The sequence below is a fragment of the Protomyctophum bolini genome (assembly GCF_963924005.1).
Source record: "Protomyctophum bolini genome assembly, chromosome: 12".
NCBI classification, from domain to species: Eukaryota; Metazoa; Chordata; class Actinopteri; order Myctophiformes; family Myctophidae; genus Protomyctophum; species Protomyctophum bolini.
This window is the reverse complement of record NC_137873.1, coordinates 9,582,244-9,602,133: the sequence shown is the minus strand read 5'-3', so window position 1 is coordinate 9,602,133 and position 19,890 is coordinate 9,582,244. Positions and strand designations below refer to the sequence as shown.

Genomic DNA, 19,890 nt, shown 5'->3' with positions numbered 1-19,890 from the left:
CCAGTCGGTTATCGTTTGTCGCATTTTTTTTGTGGTTAACTTTAATAACCTTGCCCTCCTATGTTTGTTCGTGGGTTATATTGTAGTTAAGTCTCTCTGTTGACTCGCATCAAATTCAAAGGAGGGTGCTGTTTTTCCTTTCTTTTTTGACGATGGGTTCTCAGATTGTGTTCTAGTTAACTAATAATAACCTCTCCTTAGGTGGGTATGTTTATTTGTAGGTGGGTTATGTTGTAGTTCACTGTAATAAGCTCTCCTTCTAGGTGGGTATGTTTGTATGCGGAGGGCCTGTTTTGGTTCTAGAGGTGAACCCAGACCACCCCAATGAGCTGGTGTGCAGCGATGGAACGGGACGTCTCTACTTCTTGTCCTGGAACCAGTGATCTAACACACACAGACACACACGCAGATGCAAGATAGAACGCATTATTGCTATACCAAATACAATGTGTTAGAATTATCACAAATACTCACAAGACAAAATGTTGCCTTAAATAGCAAAGACCAGACTATTCTTGTATGTCTCACTACATGCAGAATGCTTTGTGCCCGCGATGCAGTGCACCTTATTAGAAGCTGTTCTGTGTGCCTTGATACTGTGCGTACCTGGTTTAATAGTATCCTTGATGTAGATAATAAATAAAAGGTGTCTACGTAGATAACATTTTTGTTCCTTTTTATTTATTCTTAAAGGAGAATTCCATGCTAGAAGGCTTTATTTGTGGTTGTTACGTCCCCACCAAAGAGGTCCAGGTGTTATTTTGTGCAAAACCTCCTTATTGGCTATTTCCCCTACCATAAGCCCTAAATGAATTGAATTGAATTGAATGGGGGTATGGGGTGTTGTGCTAATTCACTTATTTCCATTGCTTTTTTTTGTATATATCCTCTCTTTATAATGTAAATAATATCCCAAGCGGCACACTTTACTATCGATGTGGCGATGGATCGGCCACACTCTTCGCAACCCTGCATCTAGCATCACACGATATGCCCTGTTCTGGAACCCACAAGGGAAAAGGAAGAGAGGCAGACCACGAAACACCTGGCGCCGTGACCTGGATGCAGATGTGAAGAGATCTGGCCACACATGGGGACAGCTGGAGAAGATGGCCCAGGACCGTGATGTCTGGAGAGCTCTTGTTCGTGGCCTATGCCCAAAGTTGGGCTATAGGCGTAAGTAAGTAAGTACACTTTACTACTTATAATCGATGGAAATAAGCAAATTTGCATAACACCCCATAGCCCCATTCAATTCCCATTTAATGCAATGCAATTCATTGAGGGCTTATGGTAGGGGAAATAGCCAAAACGTTTTTGCACAAAAAAAACACCTCAACCTCTTTGGTGGGGACGTAACAACTATAAAGAAAGGTAAGAAAGCATTCTAGCATGGAATTATCCTTTAAGTATTCTGGGGGAGTGGGATATTGAACATCGCTTTGTACATTTGTTGCCTACTCATTCAATATTCCAGTTTGGAGCGTTGGCCAGGAGGATGTTCTGGGGACGGGACAGGGGGTACGGATGTCCTATGTTACCTGATGGATGGTTTTGCGTAGCCAGACAACTATTCCACTATCTCCGAATGCTATATAGTGTCTGTAACTACACATCCGTTCCATTCCGTTTTAAAATATCTTTATAGCTTATTGTTTTTATTTCCATTTCTGCTAAGCAGCAAGCTATATACAGTATGTTTAGATGATTTCAATTGTTATAAGGATAAATTTGCGCAACTGTGAAGACGAAATGCCGGAAGTGGGGAGGAGGCTCCACTTCCGCTTTTTATTTTACTCATGATAGAGCTTCCGTTGCTCCAGACTGTATGGCGGAAGCATTTGAAAATTACGAGAGGCAACAGTCTGACCACATGAGACTAGCTGATTGAAGTACCGTATGCAGGAAGCACAGCACCAGACCAGACATGAGGGAGTGAGAGGGGCATGGCGTTCGGAGAGGTAGCGGGGAGCCTGGTAAAGCTTCTTTTAACTAAATGTGAGCAACAATTGTCAAACCTTTTATAAATGCTTTCTGTCACCATGGTATCGTGACACCTTTTAGCAACTAAAAGGTTTCATCCTTCCAAGGATGCTTTTAACTCCAAGAGTGATATGGTGCCTTTCAAGAAATGTGGGTTATATATTATTATAGACTAAAAGTCTAACGTGACCAGGTCTACAGTGTTTCAGTGTGATGAAGTCAAAGGATAACACAAATCACTTCTGCACACATCTGTGCCGTACTCATGAAAGGTACATTCTCGGGTTGAAAGGCACCATGCACAAGCTTAAGGGAGCTTAACATGGAGCATGTGCTTTAAAAAGAAATCTCCAGTGTGGCATTAGGGAGTTCTCAATCCCTTTGGATGCCATTAAGTCACCCGCATACCTTTCAAAGGTTAGGTCTTTATGTGTTGGATTTAGAATAATTATGGCTATAGCTATCTATGGAAAATTCCTGCTTGCTTGCGTGCGCACGTGCGTGCGGCCGTGCGTGCGGCCGTGCGTGTGTGTGTGTGTGCGCGCGTGTAAAAGATGTGATAAAATGTTGCAAGTGGGGGGGGTCAGGTCAAGCATTTGTAGACCGCGATAAAGACGCCCAATGAGGCCATGAATGTCACCGTAAGCCCATTAACATTTTTTATCATTAGGTTGGAAAAGACACGTTAGTCTACAGATCTTATATGTGATTTTAACTTTACTGGTACTTTAGTGGCATGTGTGCTCAGAAAAAACCAAAACATGTCTATGGTTGAAACATGGGACAGAAGAAAATACGGCACAGCGTAAAAACTCCTCGTCCATTTGTACACTCTCACGGTTAGATTGTCCCTCTGGGGTTTACGGTACTCTTGTTTTGTCCAGTTCCCCGGAGTCATGGGTCAGTGGCTCACATGCTGACCTCTGACCTCTGGCTTTGTGAGAGGGGGGAGGTTGACATCTGGATGACATCTGCTGCTCTCTCAGGACTGCCGTTTGCTCACCATCTCTGATTCCCTCTCTCACCATCTCTGATTCCCTCTCTCTCACCATCTCTGATTCCCTCTCTCTCCCTCTAAATCTCTCTCCCTCTCTCTCTCACCATCTCTGATTCCCTCTAAATCTCTCTCCCTCTCTCTCCCACCATCTCTGATTCCCTCTCTCCCTCTAAATCTCTCCCACATTCACATTCAACCTTGCAGGACATTCCTAATCACCTCACTGATCACCGTTCCAAATGAAGAAGCCATAGGCTGCTGCCAAAAGCACTCTCTCTCACTCTCTCTCTCTCGCCCCCCCATCCCCCGCCCCCGTGCCTCAGCTGTCATGTGACTGTGTGGATCAATAGCACTCCCCACCGGCGGTCCGTTCATTAATCAACAGATCACTCTCCTCAGGTCCTGAGACGTTATTGCAGTGAAGGACACTTTGACAGACCCCAGAGCGCTGAGACCAGGAGGTATCAGATTCAGACAGACAGCCAGGCAAACACATGGTTCACTACTAGATTGTGTTGGGAGGAAGGTAGGAAGGAAGAAAATGCTGTATGCATCATACCGTTCTCAAACCCTATTTCCAATAATAACAGATTTAATTTATTTGTTTTTAATTTAATTTATTTGATTATATTGTGATTGATTGGACAGAAGGTTTTCATATCATAGTCTTTTGTACAGTGTTATGTGAAATAGACCATGTGGTTACTAAGTCGCTGTGGTCACCAGAGGGAGATAATCAGCCTATAACTTTACATGAGCTGGTTTGGGGCTTAATGTTCAGTCATTGGGGGAAAAACACAGTTTAGGCTACCACTTGTGTATGAAGATCTTTTCCAACATCCCATTTTCAGCCCAACAGGAAAGAGTACCCAATTATCAGCTTAAGATTTAGTGTTCCAGTTCCAATTTTGTCTTTTCATTTCTTAGTGCTATGAGCCATCACTTCTAGTTTCACTTGTTTAATCTGTATTCTGTGCAAGTTCGAGAGTTCTCTCTCCTAATTGATTTTCTGAGCAAGAGAGACAGGGAGACCCCCTGTTACTGAACAAACACTCTATATCAATGAGTACTAATATGAGATCTATTTTACACTTATTTTAACCAAAACAATATCACACTTTAGAAAGCACCAAAGATTTCCACCAGTTTAGAATGTGCCTACCTTGCTGTTATTAACTTATTCCGGTGTGGACTAGCTAGGCTTTTATGCAAGAGATCAAAATATTTTAGTAAATGCATCATTGTTCGGTGGACAATCCATCACTGTCCTTAAAACACATTTTATACCGGTAATTATATTTTCTTTTAACTGGGAATATAATTATAAATTGTCATTTTGGAATTGAACTGAAATTCCTCTGAAATATTAGCTCTTTGCATTTTTGCTTTGTTTGTCGAGTCATTTTAGTGGAGGTAATCCACCTATCCCAGGCATGACCTCATCACACATTTAAAGACTCACTGCCTGATCAGTGCTGCTCCTAGATGAATTGACTCACTGCCTGATCAGTGCTGCTCCTAGATGAATTGACTCACTGCCTGATCAGTGCTGCTCCTAGATGAATTGACTCACTGCCTGATCAGTGCTGCTCCTAGATGAATTGACTCACTGCCTGATCAGTGCTGCTCCTAGATGAATTGACTCACTGCCTGATCAGTGCTGCTCCTAGACCTAGATGAATTGACTCACTGCCTGATCAGTGCTGCTCCTAGATGAATTGACTCACTGCCTGATCAGTGCTGCTCCTAGATGAATTGCCTGAGTGACGTGACCTCAATTTCTACTGTAGCAATCTTTAGGAAAATGCATGTTGTCATCTATATGGAAATGAGTAGGCCTACTTTGAACTTCCATGCCTGTCTCTCTCCATCTCTTCCACTGTCTGTGTTTCTCTCTTTCTCTCTCAATTTCCGTCTCTCTCCTATCTCTGTCACTCTCTTCCTGTTTCATTAGGAAATTAAGGACGGAACCAGTGGCATCTTTTATTAAATATTTATGCCGTTATGTGCTGAGAAAATCAAAAACAAACGGGAAAGGCAGAATCAGGTGACAGATCATCAGAATTTGTACAACTGTGTCACTTGTTGAAAGTAACAGATTTCGAACTGAAGTGGGTGAGTTTGAAGAGAAGGGAACATAGCTACTAAGAATACACAGGAATGAGAGATGGAGGGATAGAGAATGGTGGGATGAAGGAATCAGGATGAGAAAAGATTGAAGAATTAGAAGCAAAAGAAAGATGTAATGAAAATGGGGCCATGAAAAACGCGAAAGAAGGATGAGATACAGGAAGAGACATCACCAAAAGTAGATCACCTACCTGTTTATCCATGTTGAATAAAACGCATGCAGAGAGAGATGACCTTCAGATCTTCTGCCTGCTGGCTACACACTAGATCAGGGGTGCCCACATTTTTTGAGTTGAGATCTACTTTTAAAATGCCCAGCTCAACAAGATCTACCCACCAATTTTTTTTTATCCCATTGCTGAAATTAGATAAAAAAAATGTTTTTAGTGGAATGTCATGTGTTCTACCAGCACAGCCTTTTTGATCTACTGGTAGATCACGATCAGTGACAATCTACCTTTTGGGCACAGATGCATTATCTAGATGGACACATGCACGCACACACGCAGTTACTCACTCATGCACATATGGAGCGCCTCAGTCGCCCATCGACCTGGATCACTTCCAGTTGCTTGTAATTTGTTCCTAAACTGGCCCAGTGATTCTCCTCACAGAGCACTGACATCATGTAAGCTTAAATCACTGACACCACATAACTCGGCATCGATGCACAAGTCATTACAAGATAATTCAGCTTCATCGCCTGTGGCAGCTCAAATCCAAGCTATAGTGGTGCATTTCTACACAGTGATGCCATCACAGTCTGTCGGCAGGACACTCGCTGGTTGCACTCGACATTCTCGTCAGGTCAGCCGAAAAGATAATCGGCCACAACCTGGCCCTCCACCCTCCTCAATGACCTGCACACTTCCAGAACCAGGAAGCGAGTGGGCAGGATCATCTCTGATCCCTCTCATCTTCTTGGCCACAAGCTCTCTGAATTTCTCCTGTCTGACCCATATACCAGCACTGAATTAGAACAGTGGGCTATTATAGACTGTAAACTCTGTTTTTCAACTCCTTGTTCCTGCTATTTGCACCCATGCACCTAGAAATCTCTATGTACAATATTTAAATGTACAGTACCTGTAGCATAACCAGTGCAATATTATTGCTTTATTTCTAACGGTTCTGTGGAATAGATTACACATGACTTGTCTCATTGCGTATGGTCCTGTTGTTCACACTGCTGCTTGCACCTCTTACTCTATCATTCCTATATTCCTATTTTTGAGTGGTGCAACCACTCCCTTACGGAGCTATGTGTGTGGGTGGCTGCCTGGCTGGGTGGGTGAGTCTGAGCACGAATACAGCATGGTTGTTTTTCACCACCTGTGCGCAACCTAACAGACACGCGCATATTAACTGTATGGTGATTTCGGGTGTGCCAGTACAGTACAGTACAGTACAGTAGAGGGACCCCCACACGGTAACTGTCATTTCTCAACCGTTTTGGACGTGGGGCGGCTCACCGGAATCGTGCCGGCACCCTGGGTGCGTTCCTGTGGGTCTGGAACCGGAATCGGCACTGCTGGTCTCGGACAGGAACAAACTGCATGTTGAAAAGGCCCTCAGCTCTGAACTCGGTAGAATCTGCACCTGGCTCACTGATAACAAACTATCTTTATACACCTGGGGAAAAACTGAATCCATTCTCTTTGGATCAAATAATAATCTCAGCAAGGCAGATGGCTTCTTTGTTAGAGTGGGTTACTATATTATCACACGAAAAGATGAAATGACCTACCTTGGTTCCATCCTGGAGGCAAATCTTTCCAGTGATAAAATGGCCACCAACGTAATCAAAAACGTCAACCAAAGAACACGATTCTTATACAGGATCTCACTGATCAACAAAAACACCCTGAAGACGCTAACAGTAGCCCTCGTACAAGGTTTCTTCGACTATGCATGCACTTGGTACCACAGCTCTAGAATTTCCAAAACAAACTGGTCAGGCCACTACCGGTACTTGGCCTCATTCCCCGAACCCACCTCACCCCTGTCCACTTTGGGCACCAGGTGGCTGCAATTCGAAACTGGCCCCCGTAAAATCTGAATCCCCCACCCACCCCTTTTTCCCCTCACTGTATATGTTTTTCCCCCCTTTTTACCACCTCTATGATGATTTTTTGGCTATATAGAAGTGTATATTTGTAGGCCTATGTCTCTAAATGATGAATTGAACATGGTGGACCCTATTGTAAACAAGTGTAATGCTTTATGGTGTCTTCCACAATTAACAGTTTTGTATTTGAGTTGTGCTTGAAATGTACTGTAATTTTCCAAACTGTTAAATACTTCAAACAATCAATCAATACAGGGTACAGTAAAGCACATTTGGTCCAAAAGGACAGCACAGAAGAAAGACCTTGCGGTCTTGTTTCCATCCGGGTCTCTGACCCACTATCTGTCTCATCTGACCTCTGTGTCGCCTTCATTTCTCTTGCTTTCTGTCATCTTTTTTATGAGACCTTTTAGATTTTATGAATTGATTTTATGGTTTCTACCTCTCCGCTATATCCTGGCCAGGTCTCGGATCACATGATTCACAGAGCATATAGATTCAGTGCTGAACGGCCGTTGAACATTAGTGTGTGTCTATGTCTACATTTGTGTGTAGACATAAATATAGATGTGTATACTATAGCTACCGGTATATTTATATGTAGGCCTATGTGTTATTACTACTATTGGTAACATTAAAATAACCTTGTCAGTAAACACTATTGGTTCTGATTCAAACTCCCTTCTGGAACCATGTTAATGTGTATTCACGACCACAACCACATACCAGCAGGTAAGTTCAAGAGTTGCCATGGCATGATGTGTTGTTGCCTAGAGTAGAGACAGTTGCCCCCATACACTGCCCTCTGCTGGAGAGATATAATATAATCTTATTAAATGGACCACAGCTTCCACAGACAGCACTATTATGCCTCTGAATTGTACCAGAACAGAACTGTCAGCCAGGTAAATAAATACAAGACTTTGAAATAAATTGTAGTCGGCTGGGGTGTGAACTTTGTTGTATCTAACATACCATAGTGTCCACTGTCATGTTATATTGTAGCAATTTTGTCTGATATTCTACTGAGCCACACTTAATGCAAGCCGCTCATCCAAGGTGTTGAATGTCGCATACACAGTACAGCTTGTACCCACGTGGCACATATAGTGAAATTCTAGTTCACCAAGAGATAAGATTATAAATAAAATAAAATATATAGGCTGTAAATAAGTGTGACTAGGCGACATAAACGTCCTTTTCTTTATAGAAAAGTTAGACAGCACTAATTTGGAAATGGGGATATTATCCTTCTTTAGGCATATAGTAAAGAAAACTTAACAAAGAAATGACACTTCCAAATCCAATATTAGAGTGACAAAGCACTACAGATACTCATTCATTGCAATAGTTTCACTCACTACACAGGACCACAATGGTCCTTTTAGCATCATTGTACTATATAGTACAGTGGTACGATTATGAGTTTCAGTTTGTAAATATATTTACAAACTACATAATGTACTATCCACCTCAACAGTGCTTGGTTGGACAGAAGATCGACTTTTCTACAGTAGCCTACTGTTCATTTCAAATAGCTTTTTGGCTCCCTAGGCAGTACAGCTCATATGCTCTCAAACCTACAGTGCTGGGTGACTGACAGTGTGATTGACTGCCCTGTAATTGTCCATGACATTTTAAAAGCTTCATTCCAAGTTAAATGAACTGTCGTGTTTAAGAATTGAGCTGTGGGTTTAATGTAATGCTGCTACTTTCTTTTTTTTGTCTCTCTCTCCCTACCGTTCTTCACACCTCAATTTTATTACTCACTTTTCAGTGTATACTTTTCGTGTTTCATTTCGGGTGAGATGAAACATTCTTTCCTGTGAACCGATGATTAGAGACGAGTGGGCAAGCTCTGCTTATTAAAAAAATATTATTTTACTCTGGCATTTAGACTGGCATTTTGGTCAGCCAGCAATGATTTATAATAAGCCAGGTTCATACTTAGTTGCGCACCAGCGCAATAAAATAAAACTGAAGCTTGCAATGCGTCACATTGTGTTCAGTGGTCAGATTTCAAGATTTTTGAATGGGCCATCATCCAGAAAAGGCTGAGAAACACTGGCATACATTGACTGTCAGTGCATAAAAGTCAAGACAGAAATTGTGGTGTACGGATTCCAGTAATTTCACAAGACAATAACAAAGTCAGCCTATTGTTATCTCTAACTATACTGTTGCATGCCAGGAATTAGAGCATTCATGTCTAAACAAGATTCATCCATGCCTTTATCTCCATTCGGTGAGACTGCTCTAATAGTCTTCTCTCAGGTCTTCAGACAAAGCTATTAGCTTCAGTTCATTCAGAAAGCAGCAGTCATAGTTCTAACTAGGACTAATAAAGCTGAACATATTACATTATTTCTCTGATCTCTGCAGTGGATTCCATTGAGTCATAGCATTTTGCCTTTAAATCACTCAGTTGGTTCAGGGCCCAAATACAGTCTGACTTGTTTGTACATTTATGAGTCCTTGAGAAGTCTCGGGTCGCCTGGGACTGATTTACTAACTGTTCCCAGAGTTAAAACAAAACACGGTGAGGCAGTATTTAGTTATGTCACACATAGTCGGAAACATGCTCATGAACAACTTCCTCTTGTTTCCTACTCATTTAGGCTATATGATGTTTTTGCATATTACTCACTTACTAATCAATTGCATTGTTGTTTCCGAGTATAGTTTGTTCAGTGGTAGTAATAAACACATGCCTGGCTGGTACTGTACCTTTACGTAACGACAAAGGTTTGTACCTGTATGGGCCACATGTTGTCCCTGTAAAAAATATCTTTGCATTATGATACTCCTGACAAATGTTATTATGGGAAAAGGTTAAACTACACATTCATCCTGGCCTTTAATAATAATCACTTTGAATTACCATTCTGTGTAGGAAACATTCTATACAAATAAGCTTGCATTGCTTTCATGGTTGATGAAATATGTAAATACTGACTATGCTTGCTGACGGTCGTTCAGTCTGTAATGGACTAAAGGAAAAGCATTTACTTTGCATGCTTTATTGCATTGAACTATAGTTTCCTCTGAACTTTATTCGTTTGAGATGTTTCGTTTGCAATCCACACCTCAAATGAACTCAGTCTGCATGCCTTAAAAGGTGGAGGAGAATTAATGAGGATATTTTGTCTCCTCCCCTCTTTTTTTTCTCTCCTCTTCTCTTCCTAGCCTTCTTGTATTCATCTGTACCCTGCTTTTTCACACATCATCGCACATCATCTACAGATGTATTTGGTTGGCCACAGTCTGTGCCTGAGCTCTCATCTTCTGTCGCATGCAACGCAGACACCGTCTCCAGTGAAGCTGGGACATCAGATAAAAGAGAATGGGGAACATGGTGCTCTAACAAGCATCATGACTGCATCATTACAGTTAGAACAGAACACCCCTGCATGCAAGGCAAGGCAGAAATAGAGAGAGAAAGAAAATCTAAAATCATGGCGAGCAAGACAGACAGTGGGAGAGAGAAAAGGAGACCGAGATAAAGGACTTAGTTGTGGGAGGACACAGGAAGACGATAGAAATGGTTTTGTTTTTTCATATCTATAAGGATTAATACTGTCTGATAACAGCAAGCAAGACATTGTATAAATCAGCCTTGCTAGCTAGATACAACCAGACACAACTAGATACAAAGCAACAACATAAAGTGTTTTAGTAAAGTGTTGGGCCACCACTATAGCCAGAACAGTTTCGTCATAGATTCTACAAGTCTTTGGAACTTTACTCTTAAGGATTAGAAGAAATAGGCCTAAAGGTAGGTGATCACTCAGAGTACATTTGTATTGATTTTGCAGTGACCTTGCTTGCCCTCTCCAAGTGGACTCAAGAAAAATGCCCACATGGCACATGCACTTGCCCACTTGTGGAGAATTATGGTGAAGGGTAAGGGTAACTCATCTGACAAATATATCACTCTTTTACACATTTCTGTTGCCCAGAGCTTATGTTTTTGCTCCACTAGAAGATGTGCATTATAAACTTGCCTTGCCATCTTGATCTAAAGTCGAGGTCAACAGGGCCTTCTTACATTGTTATACAGAGCATGATAGGATTTTAATTGCTTAACCACATGAACCCTAGTGTCCTTTTCTGCCCCCATTGTTTCAGTGGACCTCTCGCCCCCAGTGGTTCTTGTATTTTTGCATTTGTTTTACTGAGGTTAAGATTAGGAATAGGTTTATTGTTAGGCCTCAACCAAGGGCAGTTTCCAATGGAAGCGCACCTGTTTTTCTTTCTTTAAAAGAGTAGCCTAAAGACCTTTGGGGGACCAAAGCCAACAAAAGGTTTAAGATTTTGTATCATATGCAGGCCACACCTGACCTGTTGGAAACATCTGTACTTATGTTTCTCCGTTCAGTTATTGATGGATGTATGGAAATGTACATGTAATCAAGATAATAGAGTCTTATTACATGTCCAGCACCATTCATTCCACTCCAGTAGTAGTTGATATGCCAGGTAGCAGCTAGGCAGAGCATTGGTATTCTAGGTGTGTAGTGTGTACCTTTAGCTTTTAGCCTTATCTGATCTACAACTTTTTCTGTATGTCTGCTCAGCAAGGCAGCTCTTTCCTGTGTACCGGTGCCCACCGCAGGTACTGTGTGTGTGTGTGTGTGTGTGTGTGTGTGTGTGTGTGTGTGTGTGTGTGTGTGTGTGTGTGTGTGTGTGTGTGTGTGTGTGACCCCCACCTCTGCTTACATGTATTTTGTTAATGTAATGTATGAACCACTTGAGCATTATATAAATTAATTTGTTGCATGACAGATAGTGAAAATAGCTGATTTACAAGCTCACAACGTGTGAACTTGTTTACCTGTGTCTAACCTGCATGTGTTCATGATAGTTTTACATTTGAAGAAATAAAAGGGTGAAAGCACTCCCACTCTAGTCTATTTTATAAAACAATTAAAAATCAATTAAATTACCCTATGATGTTTGTAATGGCGAGGACAGTAGAATACATTGTTTTTTTTAAATAATAATAATAATTATTATGTATTTATTTCTGCTGCACTTGCTCCACATAATTATATGGCAAGTACTGTATATAGCCTGGGAACTCAGATTATATATAGCCTACAATTTGGAACTACAGTACCCATAATGCTTCTTTCTTTGTCGAAAGGGTTTGTTGATAAACCTTGAATTCAAACCTTGTACTCTGCGTCTGCAGTAACAGTAACAGAGTTTCTGCCTGCTTACAACTTTCGGTGAGTATAAATGCAACTATCACAAATTTATAATTGTATTTAAACTACAAACTTAACTGCGGTTGTTGATGAAGAATTGCGTAAAGTTAATGTGACGTGCAGTTAGCCAGCCACAACTAAAATTAGTTCCATGCAACACTGACAGAATTATGTAATAAAGATCATTATAGGATCGTAGGCTATGTTTATAGACGCTAAACAGGTCACCAATTATCGCCACTAGATCGATAGTGGACTTATCGGTAAGTGGCCAAAACTTAAAATTAAAGATTAAAAAAAAAAAAAAGTTGCACGAATCACGACCTATGGTCCTATGTCTTCTAGTAGTTTTACATGGTTTTACCAGTTTTACACAAGCGCAGTGCATCACATGGTCAACGTTTTGGGCAGGGCTTGCTTTTAGCTATTGGTTAGCTCTGGTCCATAGCCTACTGCTTCTATGATTCTGCCCTGCAGTAAGAAGGCTATGGACCAGAGCCAGCTATTGGTGAGATTGAGTAAACACAGTGTTACTTTCAATGTAAGTCTATAGGCCTATACATTGAGTGGTGGTTTTGTGTCTCAACAACAGATAATAATAATGACCAAATAGGCTTCGCTGTTTTACCTGAGCATGCTGTTGGCTATTTGTTGCTTTAAATCAGGGCTCCAAAGTTCAAAGCACACTACTTTACCTGTTTTTTAGAAGAAAATCACACCTGTGGGAAGTGAGGGGCGTTCTTATCATTATACATCATCATACATCATCTCATGAACAACTGAATTTATGTGATGGGTTAGCCGATTTGCTCCTCTACGTATGACGTAAATTTTCCCTTTATTGTCAATGGCATTTAATGTTTGTGTTGCCAACTTGCCACAAATTTACGTCGTATATGACCTCATTTCAACTTTCATTGTCAATGGCAAATTGGCAAAGCTGTACCTGTGTGAAGTGAGGGGTGCTCTTATCGTCGTACAACACATACCGTATGACATAAATTCTCCATTCATTGTCAATGGGAACTTTGTGTAGGATGAAAATGACGTAACATGTCGATTGGCTCAGACACATATGACGTAAATTTAACATTCATTGTCAAGTTTGTGTTAGGACAAATATCTCTAGGAGGGGCTAGTGCCCCTCAAAAAAGAGCTAACAAATTGTTTGTATTGGCTCATTTTATGTCTCTCTGCCCTGATTGTAAATATAATATAGTTCAAGGATACAGCGTTCTCTGCTATTGTGTGGAACTGCTATATAATATTTAGATTAGATTAGATTAAAGAAAAAGAAAAAAAAAGATTAGATTAAATTTATTGTCACTATTGTCACTGAGAATACTTTGACAATGAGATGAAGAGTGGCATCTAGCCAGAAGTGCAATACAGAAGATGCATGGCATCTTATATTATTATATATTCCCAGTAATAACTGACACAAGTTCAAGTCAGAATGAATGACTTTCAACAAGGTTTACGCAGGTTCTTGAATGAAGTTGATAGACCTATGCTTGAATTGCCCCAACATTAAATAATGCATTCAAATTTGCAAAATGCTCACAAAAGAGCCAGGACTATTAATTAATATTGCATAGCCTACTGCACAACTGTAATATTTGAAGAGGGTTGAATTTGACTAGCATTTCAATTTACTGGAAGAGCCATTTGCCATTAACTTGTGAATGTGTTCTTACTTTACTTTATTCGTTTATTTGGGGACAGTGTACATTGATGAACATTACATTAAAAATGCAGTGTAAATATACCAGATTTAGCAAGACTTGCTAATTTCCATCTGTAGTAGAATTAGACTTTTAAAACAATCCTGTGCCCGTTCTGTCTGTAACAGGCCAGGATGTGCTCGCAGGTCAGACTGAAGCTCCTTCCCCGCATCAAGTGCCTGTTCGACGAGCCCGTCAGAGTGACCGTGTCCGGCCTGAGGTCCAAGCAGCTGGTCACCATGAGGGCCAGGTCCACGGATGACAAGGGCGTGTCCTTCTGCTCCTCAGCCACCTACAGGTGGGGATACAATTTACAATTTAGGCATTTAGCAGACGCTCTTAATCCAGAACGACTTACATTAAGCAAGAACAAAAAGCATGGGGAATACATCACATAAAAACATTTATCATGAAACATGCGTAAGCTAAGAAAGTAACAGTGGAATATCTATAATGAAACTATACATATAAGCTATACATCTATACTACTATGATATACATTATGTACTATGACTACATACAATGCACTTATGCTGTTTACATAACATGCTATAAGTCTGAATCAAATGCTATCTAAGTCTACAGAATTGCTATCTAAGGGGGTGGGGTAAGTGCTATGGGCCATGATGGAGTCTGAAAAGGTGGGTTTTCAAACTACGGCGGAAGATTGGGAGTGATGCTGCAGTTTTGACTGCAATGGGAAGTGCATTCCACAGTTTTGGAGCCAGAAGGGAGAAGAGTTTGGGACGTGTGGAGCGTTTTTAGTGAGGGTACTTCCAGCTTCCCTGCGTTGGCATGCGTTGGGGTGGGACCATAATAGAAATACTGAATTTGTACTGTCTGAATTTGCAGCTCAACAAAATCTAATTCATCATAGTGTGTCTCTGACGGAGGACAATTTCACGATATATTAAAGTATCTGCGATACGATTATTGTGAGCTGTTTTTTCACGATAAACGATAACAACGATTATCGTCCCATTCCCCACCTACAGGGCCGATGAGGACGGGGAGGTGGACCTGGAGAGGCACTCCTCGCTGGGGGGCAGCTACAGCGGTGTGGAGCCCATGGGCCTGCTGTGGTCGCTGAGAGCCGACGCCCCGCACGTCAAGTTCTTCAAGAGCGACGCCCGGAATCCACATCACGTCAAGTTCGCGGTCCACGACGGGGAGGGGGACGGCAGGGTGTTGGCAGAAGTGACCAATGAGAGACACCTGCTTGATGACGGCATGAGTCGCGTTCCCGTTACGGGGAAGAGTATACGTGGAATCCTCTTTACTCCTCCTGGTTAGTGACCTTCCTTCTCTCTCTCTCTCTCTCTCTCTCTCTCTCTCTCTCTCTCGTCTCTCATGATATATCGGATCCGCCATTATTGTGTGTGTGTGTGTATATATATATATATATATATATATATATATTTATTTTTTTTGGGCTTTCTTTTGCCTTGCTTGCACCATGTCCGTCTTACTCACTGGTATTGTGCTTATGTAAATAACATTGTTAATTTTTCCTTCTAGGTGAAGGTCCTTTCCCTGCGGTACTAGACTTGTACACTTTTGGAGGTGGTCTGTCTGAGAGGAGAGCCTGTCTGCTGGCCAACCGAGGCTTTGTGGTCCTGGCTCTCGCCATATACGGATATGAGGACCAGCCAAAAAGAGTGAAAGAGATCCACCTGGACTATTTTGAGGAAGCCATACAGTTTTTAACTACACTGCCCAAGGTCATTTTCACTTTTGATATGGCTTAAGTGAGATACTGTGAATGCTTTGAAGAATTCTGGCCCTCAACACCTATTCATACAGTTACATCTATTATTCTCTCCTGGGCAATTTCCAGTACAATTAACCACTTAAACTGTACAGTATTGACTGTAGACCCCCAGGGATCTATCCTAGGCTCCCTCCTTTTTCACCCCTACAAGTTCAACTCTCTTCACAGAATATAGCCAATCTAAAAGCTCAAAACATTTTGCAACAAGACCTACAAGCGCTGTACCTAAAGCTTGTACATGTACATCTGCTATTTTGCCAGCATGTTCTCCTATTTTGAAATGCCCAGAATATGCTAGGGATCAAGTGGTTAATTGCCTGTTACTGTATCTTCTGCGGAATGTCCAAAAAACGGTAAACATCGATCAAACGGAGCAAACCTCTAATCGGGTTTATACTGTGCAAAAATCTCATATCTACAAGCTCGAGCTTGTAGATATGCTATTGCTATTGTTGCTGTGCAACATGGCACGCAACCAAGTATAAATCAGTCATAAATAATGATTGATCTCATAATCATGAACTATATTTTCATTATTGCCAGAGGAGAACTGGTACGTTCTAATGTACACTGTGTCCCCTGGCAGGTGGACAGCGGTAGGTTCTAATGTACTCTGTGTCCCCTGGCAGGTGGACAGCGGTGGAGTTGGCGTAATCTCCCTCTCAAAGAGCGGAGACCTGGCGCTGTCCATCGCCACGTACCTGTCTGACGTCAAGGCCACCGTGTGGATCAACGGATGCAGTGCCAACGTGGCCATCCCCCTCTACAACCAAAAGCGCCTGATCCACCCTGCCTTGCCGCATGACATGTGCAAGGCCATACCCACCGAGACGGGGGCCCTCAACATCAGGTACTGCCTACACGACCCCCTGGCGGAGGAAAACAGGGCGTGCCTGATCCCCATAGAGCGAGCCGCGGGGCGCTTCCTTTTTGTGGCCTCTGACGACGACCTCAACTGGGACAGCCGCGGATACGCGGAGGAAATGGCGGAGAGACTGAGGCGTCACGGGAAGGCGAACTATGAGAGTGTGTGTTATCCGGGCTCAGGACATTACCTGGAGCCACCCTACGGCCCCTACTGCCCCTCCAGCTTCCACGGTGTGGCGGGCGCCCCCACGCTCTGGGGGGGCGAGCCCAAGTCGCATGCAGCTGCCGAGGTCCAGCTCTGGGAAAAGATCCAGGTGTTCTTCAGAACTCACCTGGGTAACAGCAACTCCAAGACTCAGGCTAGGTTATAGATGTACATTATGTACAAATGACACGTGGAATATATTATAGTTGTGTAAATGTGTTCTATAAATTATATTTATGACTTTTACGATAACGTGGACAGATTTGAATTTGAATTAAACACAGAGACCTCAAGTTTTTATGATGAGTGAAATCAGCTCTATATGAAAACTGATCAAGCAGCCATGCTGCCAGCTGTTGTAGATCATATTAATTATCATACATATGTATGGGGTTTTATTTGAGTAATAAAATAGCTGTGATTATGCCCTGCATGTATTCCTGCCCCTTTATTTTACAGCTTAATTTTACATTATGACTATCGCGTAGAATTAAGCCCTAACTTGGAAATGGTGAACTCACTGTACTGCGGTATGAACTCTGTGTACAGTGCTGCTGTGCCCACACAAAATGATGCACAGTAAATGCTTTTCTTCACTGATAACCTTTTCCTCCTACACCTGCAGCCAATTGCTTTGGTGGTGGAAGCCAAGGTCAACTGTAAAAGAAGCTGAGGCTGTAAGTTATGGTGTTACAAAATGCAACTTATTTCTTCTTCTTTGTTTTTGTTTTCAAAAATGCTATGTTCCACACATTCAGTTTTGTTAATGTTCATTGGAGAACCGTAAGTATTTTTGTGAAAATCTGTATGAGACAGTTAACCACTTTCAATGTTGCATCCCTACTTTGAGCATGTCACGATATACGCCAAAAAATTCAATCAATTTATATTTGTTTACATTTTCTAATTCCTCACAGATTGTGAAAATCTACATCTACATGGTAGATTAGAGTATGTTAATACTATGTTTAACACTATGTGAACTGGTCACTTGGATAGCCTACTTGCGGTGTGGTTTCCTCAACTTGTTGCTCACCAGCCAGGCTCTGTTCTATTTCAGGTAAAGTTTCCACCATGTGAGTGTTTATGTGAGAATAGCTCACCCTTTAAAAGGTCCGAGAGGTCACAGTCAGCAGCTACAGGGTAATCCATTTCAATGCAGCTGTTTTAGGTAGGATTTTTTTAATTCCCCCCCCCCCCTTTTTTCCCCCTGCTACTTTTGACAATTTGAGACTTTTTTCCCCTTCCCCACCTGGTGTTTTCATGAGGATGTGGGCCAATTATTTCATCACTTTGCAGGCCTAGTGACTGTACTTTTCAATAGAACAGAACATGATAATCGTCTACTCTATAGTATGTAAGCACTCAAAACAAGAGGTATTTGAGGTGAAAACCAGGACTATTTGGTAGTGAATGTTGAAATCTGCTTTATACTGTGAATGGGCAACTGGCGGCCCGGGGGTCACATGTGGCTCCCACCTTCACTTAATGCGGCCCGCAGGTTAATACTTTAATACTGATATATTATTGATTATTGATTGATTTCACCTGTTACAATTGCAAACATGACCCGCTGTAATTACTCCAGTCTACATTAGTAGGGAGTCTAGGGACGTGTTTTGTACTTGTATTTTTGCTACTTTTTTCTGACAGAATGACCAAGTAGGGCATTAATTAGGGAAAAAAGTTAAAATACGCAGATGAGACGTGGAAATATAGTCGCCCTCTCCATCATCAAAGTTGCCCACCCTTGATTTAGAGATATTTGTCGGAATTCGGGACACCTAGCTTGAAACCGGGACAATCTCGGCCAAATCGGGATCTGTAAAAAAATCTACAAACTCACAAGATGTCACAACGCAACACATTGAGCTTGTAGATTGGCTATGAGTGGTTAAAGGACAACATATGGGCTTTCCTCACTTAAGCTAGAAAGGGTGGCATTGGAGTGGCTGTTTATAAAGTGTATTCAAGGATAAATTCATTTCTTTGATTGAATACTTTATTAGACAGAAATGTTCAGTCAGACATTTTGGGTAAAAGGAGGACACAAAACAAGTCCAGGGGACTTGTTTCCAATGCGGTGCTATGTATTCAGTTCATCAAAATTGATATGTTTTAGACAAGGTCTCTATCCTGAACAAGTTTGAATAACAATTTCCGTGTGTGTGTGTGTGTGTCTCTCTCTCTCTCTCTCTCTCTCTCTCTCTCTCTCTCTCTCTCTCTCTCTCTCTCTCTCTCTCTCTCTCTCATATATAAGAGCCTGCCCTCCCTTCCTGGGTCAGAAGTGAAGCGGCAGTCAAACAGGAAATTATGTCATGTATCCTGGCCAAGCAGCTAAGTCAGAGTAAAGGACAATGCAGCCACTGCATTGCACTGAATACGTTGTGTTGTGTAGCAAACAAGCATTGATTTTTATTTATCATATTATTTAATCATTGATTAATTAATTTCGAAATTCCATGGGTAAAATATCAGCCTAGCTCTATCTTGTATCCTTTCCTTTTAGATTTAAACAGAGGTTGTCCTTATTTGACCTCTCTGAAGTTAAGTTAATAAAACGAAGCAGAGTGGCTTGTTGTATAATTAAGTCATCCTGGTCCCAAAGCAACCTTGGAATAACAGCCTGTAAAAAAGACAAAGCTACACCTACCTTCCATTTGTAACCATATAACAGTTTGAGTAAAAAAGTATTGCCATCAAAATGTGCTTATAAAGTACCAAAAGTAAAAGTACTCTTTATGCATAATGTTCCATTTCCAAGTTGTATAAAAGTACCACTGTTGTTGGAGGTAGATAACATTATTGTTCTTTACAACCTCTTGTTTTTGTGCAGGCTCATCCATAGAAGAATGACACATGATCAGCCTCTCTGAATTGTTGTTTTTTTTTTAAAAGGAAGAAAAAGAAATGCAGCATTGATGAAAATGTTTCC

At 41.5% G+C, this 19,890-nt stretch overlaps 2 protein-coding genes across 5 annotated transcripts in view; both read left to right on the top strand.

Moving 5' to 3' along the window:
• The window catches only part of tep1 (telomerase-associated protein 1), a 44,563-nt gene extending 43,925 nt beyond the window's left edge, over positions 1 to 638 (top strand). For both annotated transcript variants that reach the window (XM_080778317.1, XM_080778316.1), the window contains one exon: positions 264 to 638. In XM_080778317.1, the coding sequence (XP_080634443.1) occupies positions 264 to 383 (120 nt within the window). In that variant the 3' untranslated portion in view covers positions 384 to 638. The remainder of the gene's footprint in view (positions 1 to 263) is intronic.
• An 11,690-nt stretch (positions 639 to 12,328) lies between these two features.
• On the top strand, positions 12,329 to 19,650 carry LOC308325995 (acyl-coenzyme A thioesterase 1-like). 3 transcript variants are annotated; one of them, XR_013965079.1, is made up of 8 exons: positions 12,329 to 12,409; positions 14,241 to 14,410; positions 15,108 to 15,400; positions 15,631 to 15,833; positions 16,513 to 17,086; positions 17,581 to 17,632; positions 17,873 to 18,015; positions 19,216 to 19,650. XR_013965079.1 is itself a non-coding variant. In XM_080778800.1 (7 exons), exons 2-6 carry the CDS (start codon positions 14,247 to 14,249, stop codon positions 17,616 to 17,618), a joined length of 1,272 nt encoding a protein of 423 aa, XP_080634926.1. In that variant the 5' UTR covers positions 12,329 to 12,409; positions 14,241 to 14,246; the 3' UTR covers positions 17,619 to 17,632; positions 19,216 to 19,650. The 3 variants fall into 3 exon arrangements, 2 of the variants coding, with proteins under 2 accessions (XP_080634926.1, XP_080634925.1); XM_080778800.1 differs by lacking the exon at positions 17,873 to 18,015; XM_080778799.1 differs by lacking the exon at positions 19,216 to 19,650 and having other exon boundaries at positions 17,873 to 18,403.
• Positions 19,651 to 19,890: the final 240 nt, after the last annotated feature.